Below are 11,506 nucleotides of genomic sequence, written 5' to 3' on the forward strand. Positions count from 1 at the left end.
TGTGCTGTGTACAGAATAGTGTATATACTGTGTGCTGTGTGCAGTATAGTGTATATACTGTGTGCTGTGTACAGTATAGTGTATATACAGTGTGCAGTGTACAGTATAGTATATACAGTGTGCAGTGTACAGTATAGTGTATATACTGTGTGCTGTGTACAGTATAGTATATACAGTGTGCAGTGTACAGTATAGTGTATATACTGTGTGCTGTAACCCTGGCATGAGGCATTACAGTGTACAGTTTAAAAAACATAAATGAATAAATAAGAGAAATGAATGGAAGGAGCCCGCTGGAAAGCTCTCATTATAACACAGCAGAGACATCATGACGACATCATGCTAGAAGCCGGGATGCTGTTGGGATGCCACTACTGATTTTAAGGGAAACGTTCTCTACGTGGTTCTCAGAGATGTGATACTTGTGATTAGGAATCCAGTGCCAGCGCTGCGCATTCAAATACCAGACTGTACCACTGGCACTGCTGCCATCACCTCTTCAAACAACCCACTGGATAGCACCATCAGAGGTCACCCCAAGGCTATCCACTCTTCAGAACAAGAGCCACTCAGCTTCCTAACGTAATGCATTCACTTTGCTTCCCTGCTCAAAGTAATGGTGCTGTTCTATAAACGCTCCACAGCGTTGTAATTGCTCTTGGGTCCTTTTGGTACAGAACCTTAACACTTCCACTGTAGTGCCACAGTGTGCCGCTCCAGTGAAAAGGCATCTTCTCTGGTTCATAATCTCTTTGAAGAGGCCGCTTGGAGTTAATTTTGAATGAAGATTGGGTGCAGCACTGGTCTCAACTGCTACCACCTGTAATCTGTAAAAAGTATGTTTAATTCCACTGCCCAGTGATCTAGAAGGGACAGAAGGGTTCTAGAAACAACTTCATTTAAATAAAACTGTTCGATATAGACACACACACACACACACACACATACAGTCTATGTACTGTATACACAGAGTATATACATTTAAATGGTAATGCTATTAAAGTTAGATTCTCGATAAGGATGTTTGAATGACACTAAGACACTTAAGCGGTTTAGGAGGCACATACTGTACAGTGTAACCCCCCCCACAGATCTTCTTGATTGACTTAAGAGATTTGCTAACCCATAAATGACACATGTACACTTTGTATGTCTATAGATCTGTCTACTTCTGACCTGGTCAAGGCAGATTAAGAGGCTAATTCTTCACAAACCTCCTGAGCGGATCATTTTGTTTTGTTTCAAAACTTCGATTGCAGCCAAGACTTGTCAGCTGTGATTGCAGACAGACTGCAGAAGACGCTCAATAACTTAATATTATTATCAGCTCCGGCCTCCTGTAATCAATTACAGCGAGTGCCGATCGTCCCTGCGGAGAACATTCAGCAGGGTAAAGTGCTCAACGTTTCTGAATAGTTTACTTTTAAAATGCAGAACAATCTCGGAGGTTTGTTACAATGCATTGTAAGAGAGCATTCCATGTATTGCACTTTCCTTGCTCCTTCATCTTTAAAAACAGGTTAACTGCACTGCCACTTGTGTGTACACCAATGACCTTTAATAAATACAATAGCTAGAGAAGAGTGCTGATCTCAAACCTGTAGCATGTGGGGTCATTCATTCTTATTAAAAAGGATCCACATGCTACTAAATACCCGTACGTTTACTACTGTTGATTTCTCAGAGTATTATGAAGTTACTCTGACAGTAGTGTGCACTTAAATACATAAATAAACCCATGTGTCTAATTGCCAATGGCATAGGAATCATACAGTATTTAGATTTCTTTATCAACTTATACTTTGATGAGATTTGCAATAACCATAACAAGACAAACGTAGCTGTATTTTCTTACATTCATCTTCGTCTGCTAGCAAATTAGCAAACGGCAGACTTGAAGACTAATTCCTGACAAGCACCCCGTTAGCCGTTTTTTTTTTTTTTAATTCTGGGGCTGAAAAAACTTTGGTCTGGGCCAAGTCCTGTCGGCTGCAATAACAGATGGATTACAGGAGATGAAGCCTAACGTCAGCCACTAACACCTTTAAAAGATTATTCATTCAAACACCCAACCCTCAGCCCCTATACACCGCATTACACACACACACACACATGCCACCTCACCACCCCCCGCCAACCCCAAACACAGCGAGGTGTCAGACAGGCACACATCCCCCATTTCAAACAATGCAATCACGTCTGCATGATGATCACTCACTTAATAATACTGGATTTTCAATCCTGCATTTAAAACAATGATCACACAAACACGCCAATGCGTTTATTAAGTAGCGAGTTACTGCATCCCTGTTAGGATCTAAAGAAACATTTGAAACCATTTCTAAACGTAACACATGGCACCATCTCTAGCCGATTACTGTACTGAGTGGAGTAACACAGTAGGAAGGAATATTAATTTATACGGTGAAAGGTCGATTTTCCGTAAACAATTTTAATAATGAAGGAGGGTCACGGATGTGTCACTGGGGAGCTGTACCAGAACGTTAATAATAAATACTTGGATTCTGGAAAATATAAATGACGGAAAACAAGTTTATTTACACTGTGAGCCACTTTAAGCATAAGTGGTGCATTTCTAAAGTGCTGTTTGTACAGCAGAAAGCCACTCATCATTGCATGATACAGCAGGACTGTCTGTTTGGAGAAGACCAGCTGTCTGATGTTGAAGTTGAAATGGTTTCCATTTGGCGATTGTCAGAGGAAAGGAGAGTCGAAATAGAGTATCAATATGTATTCTGTAAGTAAACAGCGTTCATTTGAAGTGTGGTGTAGTGGCTGGGGTTTGCAGCTATTAGGGAAGGGATTTCTATTTCATTTCACCAGCGTGCTGCAGTTTTAAAATCCAGATCAGGACAGTGCAACGTCCCTGCAGCTGTGAAAGCTTCTGCTCACATGGTCTCTCATCAACTCTATTACCAAGCAGAAGAGGCGCTTGTGCTCCCAGACTCAAACTAGTCCTGTGCATTGCCTGTGAATGATAATGTCATGCACATCGTGTTTTACACTAACCCTGCTTCGGTGTAGTAGCTTCTCAGTATTTTTTATTTGCTGTACACTACAATAACGTCTGCCCTTAAAACATACAAAGCAAAATCAAGCCTGTTAGCCAGCTTACACTGGGGTGTGCATAATCAGCAATTATTTACTGTGGCTTAACAATGAGGCCCTATTATGAATTAAAGACTAGGGGCATTAATAGGCAACTGCAGGCTGCTGTGGGAGCCGTGCTTGCATAATAATAAGGTCCAGTCTTGTGGAAAACAGAGAGCCCAAATGAATGCAGTTTTAGCAATCTGCTCAAGACAAAAGGCTGCCACTGCGACCCAGAAGATTATGCATCCGCGTGGCAGATGAAATCTTTATTAAATACAATGATGATGAATCTGATTAACATGTGGTGATAACCAAATAATACAACGGTCTGCAAATATGCCGCTGCCCCGTCCAGGCTGCAGAGCCTCCCTCACGCTGTCTAGGGAGGCTTTACTCAGATTGAGGTCAGACCGCCATTCAGGAAGACGCATTAAAGGGAGAAGGACAAATGTCGTGACGTGATGGACAAAAAAAACAAAAACAAACACACAAAACCATCCTGTTATATGAAACCCACCAACTGTCTCAATCGACAGCTGACAGAGGGGCCCCCACCGCGTTTAGCAAACACAGTTGTCTCGGTCGGAAGTGATAAACGCTTTGAAAAAGCGGCAAGATGCAGCTCTTACACCTACAGTGCAGTGTGCCGTCCATCAGATTGAGAGGTGAAGAACAGACATCAGGCTCCATTTGTACAAGCGTGTCAGGCAGTCAGGCAGAAATGTAGGGGGCCAGGGTGCAATGTATGATACAGCTCTATACTGGTCAAGGCTGTCCCCTTGTGATACCGTACAGAATGGCCTGTCCACTTCTTATAATTATTACTCATTGATTTTTATTTTGCCCTTAAATACAGAACCTTCATACAAAGAAGCGGTGAACAGATTCATTTTTGTTCTGAAGCAAACGTTGCACATAAAGAACAGTGCTTCCCAAACTCAGGGCCACAGCCTGTAAGAGAAATTCTCCACCAAATGACGACTAAACCTGACAATGAAACACTCCCCAGAGCGGGGGATCCATGTATTAACATGAACACTGCTGCTAGGGGCCTGGGGTTCTTTACACACAGTCCTCAGAGGCAAGGAGGGGGGATCCGCGAGAGCACAGAACAGCCAGGTTCATGAGTACAGATCCTGAATTCCACACTAGAGATACTACGCTGCTAAACAGAGAGTCATGTTCACGCAGCTTGGCAGTCGTGAACCTTTGAAGTTTGTTTGGTGTCATTGTTGCAGATATCCTCTGCTCTAATCATTTGTATTGGATCAAAGGCAGCAGGGAGAGCAGGGGGAGCTCTAATGCACCATCCGCTTGGTTTGCAGCCAATTTCATTCTTACAACAATACACCCCTGCAGCCGTCAGACAATAGCATTGTCTTTTAAAACAGGACGAATAAAAATGAGTGTTTGCAGCAACAAACCTGAAAGTGGCTGACCTTTCTGGCGTGGTAGAAATCGTGCAATTTCAAGAAAAGGAAGTAGAAAATCCATCACCAAGTTGTGTTAGCTGTTTAAACAGCGGATTGGTACCGGATTATATACACACTGTGGGGTCTGGAAAGCTCTGAACTGTGAAACAGGCTGTGCAAACTGAAAATGACATGAAGTGCATGAAAAGCATGCATACATTTCTAATGTTATAATCATGTACAGCACCCAAATACATCTGAACTACTGACATTATTCTAAAGTTTTACCAGGCACCCGTTCTCTGCATCCTGTTCCAGATGAACTGAGCACATTGGATGCAATTAAAAAAATCAGGCCAGCAACAAACTCAATAGGTATCTGATCTGTAAGGAAAAACAATGTCAAGCACAGACACTGCCACACCATACATACAAGTCCCCTTCAGAAATTACACGAGACACAAAACAGATTATATAGTCAGACTGCCATTCGGAACCAATAACTGCTTTAATTTTAGATGTAAAGAAAAAAAAAAAAAAAAACACCAAATATAAAACAAAAGTAGTGGGTATGCTTTAAAATGCAAACAGTCAGTATATTTGATTCATTTTTTGTGTCAGCTGTGGGCCACACACACACACAGAGTTGTTGCTGACCACGTTTAGTCCGCCCGAAGTTGATTTTCAGCTTTTATTTCTTTTTAGCTATCGCAGCTTCATAGAACACATATGCAATGTCTAACTCATGCCTGTGTTCCTGGCGGATGGTATGAAGATTAGTCTCAATGGGAGCATTCTCTTCAGGCCCCAGAGCATGCTGGCAAGTTGGATCCAAGCAACAGCAAAGTAAACACATGTTTGCAGAGGAGGGGAATCTGTTTGGCTCGGCGAATGGAAAGCTCATTTTGACATGAAAACCTCTTAAGAAGAAAAGAAGGAAGAAATCGAGCACTTCTAGCCTTTGGTGTCAACACGGGAGAACGGATTAGAGCCACAGCCTGCCAGTTGGCACACAGGTCTATTTTTTTTCTGTGCATTAATAAAGGAAAAACTTGAAATGTGTCCAAAACAAAAAGTGTGAGGCAGCTGATCACACAAGTGAACAAGAAACCACCTGGTGAATCACCAATCAACACGTCTCCAAGCCCTGAATCCACCCGTCAATATCAATGCAAGCGCTGACATTCGCTGTGCATCCCCTGTGCAACCCCGTTCCTGAACAATGCAGGGATCAGGCCCTCTCTCTCTCTGGCACGCACGGCTCCTCACATTTTCTTTAAGAGGAATTAAGAAACGCACACCATGCTAATGTTAGGAAGAGTGCAGAACATCTTTAAGTAAGCTGCAGCAGGATGGGCGAATAATGTGCACATCTTATCTAACCCACAATGGTTAGCATGGGTTTAGTAGCAGCAGAGTCCCTATCTGGAAGAAACAACCACTGAATGATCTATTTAAGAAGGACCTCCTGCCACTTTGCACCTCACTGTGGATTCATGTCTGATATACCTGCAGTGTGCAGTCTTTCCTTTGGCAGTCTGGTCTTCTGTTTGCTACTGATGGTACAGAAATGCAACATGAATACGTTGTTTTTAATCATCAGGGCTTGACATGGGCAGCAATATGCTTTCAGACTCGAAAGCAGCTTTAGCTGTGTGGGTGGATACGGGTACACTGTAACACTTGTGTACAGTACTATGATCAGGAAAATTGCTAACAGGCTGTGTATGTTATGGACTCTCCATCACAATCCCAGAATTGTAAATATTAGAATATGGTAACTGCTGTAAAATGTACCTGTGCTTTGCAGTCCATCCAAACTGTCCCACTTTGTGCACCACTCACAAAGGTGGGTGTAAATCATGTGATTACCTACCTGCTGTTTTGCATTGGCTCGGAGGTCTAGTATTTCAGCCCCCATCAGATAGCAGTGGGCTTGTTCCTGTGTCACACAGCTTCGGCACTGGAAGTAGCTGGTAACAGAACAGTCCTTTGAATTCCAGATGGCATTTAATGATAAGCCAGTCTGCATGCCTTTTGAGGAAAAAAATAAATGCAAAAGAAATAACCTTTACAAATACCACCATAAAAAAAGTCAAAGCATTAAAGGCTATTAAATGCTCCATTTCACATGTTAAATAAAAATCTGTTTTTATCAAAGCACGATCTGTCCAATTGATGTTAAACAATTCATCAAGTACTGCTGGCTCACCACAGAGAGCAAACACCGCACACCCGCCTGCAGTGTGCCAGTCTAATCCCTATGATGAAGGGATTTGGATACTATGCTGCATTGTGTCTTCTGCACCTCGCTCACTCTCCAAATCACTGTTTATTCATTACTACCTGCAAGATCTAATGTGCAGAATAACTGCAGAGCACAAAAATAAAATGCTCAATACACATGCATACCCATGTGGCTGGATTTATCATGGATAAACCTAACAGTGGGCAAATACATTCAACTACGGCCAAACGTTTAGCATCACCTTATAGAATTTACTAGTCGAATGAAACTTGCTGAATCATGTTACCTTAACATATTGAATTTCATACCGCTTTGTAGAAAAACTGGAAACAATTAGAAATGTGACATTTCGAAATGTAACATGAAATACTGTACTATTATGGCTTCTGGTAGACTTTCACTGTACTATTATGGCTTCTGGTAGACTTTCACGATATCAAATTGCAGTTACTTTGATTACATGATGTTAAATAAAAGATCTAAATGATGTTCCTATGGCTTTTGTCCATAGCTGTATACAGTATGGTATCACAGTGAAATGCGACTCTTTCCCTAACTTCTCAACAAGAACCTACTCTGCCTGGCGGTCCCGGGTACTTCATACACCTGCAGGTTGTGTTTCAGGTGCTGGAGTCCCGGGTTGGTTTCCAGCAGGAGCAGCGTGTTGTTGTCTTCCAGTTCTGAATCTGTGCGGCCGGACGCACAGCCACACCAGGCCCGGGCCTCACCGCTTCCAGAGCAGGTCTTCAGCACATTCACAACTCCCTCACTGCGACAGGCAGCTCTGACTAGCACTCCTGAAGAACAAACCCAACCATGACATCTCACAAGTCTCTTTTCATAGTCATTCCTTAAATGAAAAAGGGTTTGCAATGGATTCTTTAAATCAAACTATGAAAAAGCTGGAGTTACAGTGTTATGTTTATTGCAGTAAGTGCTACCCTTATTAAACCATAGCGAAAGGGTTCATAAATACATTTAATATGTTATCATAATATCCTGAGCATGCTTCCACAGCACTGCAGTATCCGGAGCCACACATTTGTCTCCTTTTACCTTGAATATCGGGCAGTAACTCAGCACCACAGTGTATGCAATACAGCCCCGGCCCACAGCAGGTTCCTCCACGTGCCTTTAAAGAATTAAACAGGTTACAGCTTCACACAATATGAAATGTTCAGAAATACTAAAAGAAATTCAATGACAAGCGTTTCACTCAGACAAACAGAAAGGCTTCTAACCAGTCGAAACGCTTGTCAAAGTTTATTTTAGTATTTCTAAATGTAGCACTACTGTGTTTAATAGTTCTGTATGAAATGTTCCAGACTTCCAACACTCTGGATGCAGCTCAGGATCAATCACCCTCTTCATAGCGACGGTACACATTAAAACAGTGGATTGCAGGCGGGCTGATTTAGTACAGCAGGGACAGCAGTGGAGAGGAATCCGAATGGATACATTAGTACAGCAGTGGAGAGGAATCCGAATGGATACATTAGTACAGCAGTGGAGAGGAATCCGAATGGATACATTAGTATAGCAGGGACAGCAGTGGAGAGGAATCCGAATGGAAACATTAGTATAGCAGGGACAGCAGTGGAGAGGAATCCGAATGGATACATTAGTATAGCAGGGACAGCAGTGGAGAGGAATCCGAATGGATACATTAGTACAGCAGGGACAGCAGTGGAGAGGAATCAGAATGGATACATTAGTATAGCAGGGACAGCAGTGGAGAGGAATCCGAATGGATACATTAGTACAGCAGGGACAGCAGTGGAGAGGAATCAGAATGGATACATTAGTACAGCAGTGGAGAGGAATCCGAATGGATACATTAGTACAGCAGTGGAGAGGAATCCGAATGGATAACGGAACAATAGAAAATGTTACCTTTCTTCTTTTTTTCAGATGAGGAGGAGCCCGGACTCTTCTACCTTTAGCTGATCTTTGCACTTTAATTCCTAAAGAATTAAATAAATTAAATAAATAAATCGCACTTGTGACTAGGGCCCAATACAGACCCGGGTCCCTAGAGGTGACTTTCCTGTGTTAGACAGGTCCACAGTGCCCAGGGATTTCTGATGTGACAGGTCAGGTTTTTGCATTAAGATCTTCAGATATACTGTGTGTGTACTTGTGTTTGTTTCAAGGGGTCCAACATCAACAGGAGATATTTCATCCAATTATTCAGTCGGTTCAAGTCCAAGCCAACCCGCGCAGTGCCTGCTGCCAGGAGCACCAAACGCTTTAATGATCTCTGTGGAGCAAACAGTTTTAATAACCCCGGAATATAGGCCAAAATCTGCAGAATTTCTGATTTGTACTGCACAGGGTCTGGAGAGAAAACCTGCAGTTTCTAGATAAAAAAAATACTTGTATTCTGTTGAAAAACAAAACTGCAGTTCAATTCCCTTAAGTCCAGCAAAGTCTGCCTGACTTGAAATTGAATTATTTCTGCATGTAGTTAAGGTAATTACATGGGTACAGCACAATACACATGCATCAGTAAATGCAATGCAGTTGCAACATATTGGAACCTGACTTTTAAAACACTGATTTCTGTACTACCTGTACAGCAGCAGTGTAATGAACTTCCATCATAACTGAACCATTTCAATATTCAGGAGTATAGAGTCTGAAGCAGAAACAATGTAACACACGAGACAGAACAGGATGTTTAATTCCGTGGTTTAGCAGCTCACCCGCTAGATCATGACAATTTCACCACTGAAGACATTAATGGGATGTTTATAGTGTGTTTTCTTTTAGCACGACTACACATCTTTGCACTTACTGTTTCACAGCGATGGGTGACAGATGGTTTCTTGGAATTATCTGTATTGTTTTTTCTTTAAGACTTTATGTAATCGGGACCTCCTGATTAGAAGTAAGAGGACGCTATTAAAATGTTCCCCTTAAACGAACGACCCCTTTCTTACCTTCAGGGTGACACTCTGGTTGGTTGTTGGTTTTGTCACGTGAAGCGCAGTGTTCTGCTTCTAACCCTGAGATCAAGCCCTTCGGCTGTCTCGTTGTTTGGTCAGCACTGCGCTGCCTCTTGTTTTTTGCGAGGAGATTCACACCCTCGGCTACCTGCTCTGTTCGGGTGCTTTCACAGCCTGCGCTATTTTGCTCTGCCGGAGTGGAGACTTCAAACTGCAAAACCGTGGCGTTTGTTTTGTGTAATTCTGAACTTTCAACACAGCCGGGCTCCTGTTTGGACTCCCTGAAAGAGGAATGTTCCGCTCTGGGTTTCTTTCTTTTGTTCAGTTTATTCTGGGCATGCCTCCTGGCTTGCCTGGGAGTGGATTGTGTGCAGAAATCCTGGGTCGTGTTGCACAGCGACTCCAGTGGTGCCCGGCCTCCTAATCCCTGGAGGCTCTCTGCCAACTCCTGCTCTATACACCTCACTCCGGTTTCATGGGGCCTCTCTGGCTCTTTGCTCGCTGTCTCTATGTGCTTTAATTCACTTTTCACTACAAGTGTAGAGCCTGCAGTCTCTTTGAACCCAGATCTGGTGTTCTGAAGGACTAAGCTTTTATTTTCATGTGTGTCTGTCAAATCTTTAGCATCCCCCTTCTCTCTCTTCCTTGCAGCCTGACTACTGCCCCTGCTAAACTTATCTTGTGTGTCTGAAGCCTGTCTTTTTCTGTACTGTCTTCTGACTCGAGCCACCCCTTTGGTTTCCTTGTCTTTGCCAGGTATCTTGCCCTGTCGCTCCTCGCTGCGGGTAACTCTTTTGTTACACACAACGCTCACTGTTTCCTGCCTGCTTACTTCTCTCTTATCAGATCCTTCATCTGCCTTGTCTCTGTCTGTGGAATCGTGCCCCTCTGTGCTCCCGCAGTGTCCGCCCTCTGTGAAACGCTCGCCATCTCTGTGTGTCTTTAACAGAGATGCATTAGGAGTCAACTGGCCCTCATCTGTGTAATGCAAAGCAGCCCTTTTGTTCTGTCCAGATAAGACTGAGCAGATACTGTGGTCTGTAAATAAAGAAAATAAATTACTGGATTTATTTTGTCTTGATAACAAGATTCATGATCAAGGCATGGATATACAATAGCTTCATGGCAAAAAAAACAAGCAAGTGCATATTCAACGATTGTGTTAATCGTAACATCATGGTGAACAGCAAGACAAAATCCCCCAAAAAGTAACCCAATATAAATCAACTAAAACATTTACGTTTTGGTGATCAGTGCCTCCCTGACAAGCTCTGGCACAGTTTGACTGACAAAAACACAATTAAAAACAACAAAGCACACCCAGTCAGTCAGGAGATTCTTTCAGAGAACACAACTCCTTGACGGCGACAATTTACAGGAACTGAATTAAAACACTAACGAGCAAACAGAGGCACGGCAGAACAACACTGGACCCGCATCCTTTGTTATAATAAGAGGAAGAAGAAGAATGCGTATGCTTAATGAAGGATAAGAAATCTGGTTATCTTCAATCCGTGCCTTGGCTCCTACGTACAACACAGACTCTCCTGATGATCCTTTGTTAAGGATCACATTAATGGATGAGCAAGTCCCAGCATGTAATTACCACAATGAAATATTCCGTTGATGAGGTAGGGGTAGGCGAAGGCTCCACTTATATTGCTGCTGCTCTATTTAAGATAACCACTCAACATTAGTGAAGATATTGCTCACCGAATGGAACAAGCTTTGTCGCTTTAATATTCACTAATTTGCCTGAACTTCACTGTCCAGTAGCAGCTCAT

At 42.7% G+C, this 11,506-nt stretch overlaps 1 protein-coding gene across 1 annotated transcript in view; it reads right to left on the reverse strand.

Moving 5' to 3' along the window:
* The window catches only part of LOC117429808 (uncharacterized), a 37,583-nt gene extending 26,077 nt beyond the window's left edge, over positions 1-11,506 (reverse strand). The window contains exons 1-6 of the mRNA XM_058999131.1: positions 11,478-11,506; positions 9,717-10,798; positions 8,668-8,738; positions 7,831-7,906; positions 7,350-7,571; positions 6,403-6,560 (exon numbers count right to left, since the gene is read on the reverse strand). Of these exons, the coding sequence (XP_058855114.1) occupies positions 6,403-6,560; positions 7,350-7,571; positions 7,831-7,906; positions 8,668-8,738; positions 9,717-10,798; positions 11,478-11,506 (1,638 nt within the window). The remainder of the gene's footprint in view (positions 1-6,402; positions 6,561-7,349; positions 7,572-7,830; positions 7,907-8,667; positions 8,739-9,716; positions 10,799-11,477) is intronic.

The sequence above is a fragment of the Acipenser ruthenus genome, chromosome 24, assembly GCF_902713425.1.
Source record: "Acipenser ruthenus chromosome 24, fAciRut3.2 maternal haplotype, whole genome shotgun sequence".
Taxonomy (NCBI): domain Eukaryota; kingdom Metazoa; phylum Chordata; class Actinopteri; order Acipenseriformes; family Acipenseridae; genus Acipenser; species Acipenser ruthenus.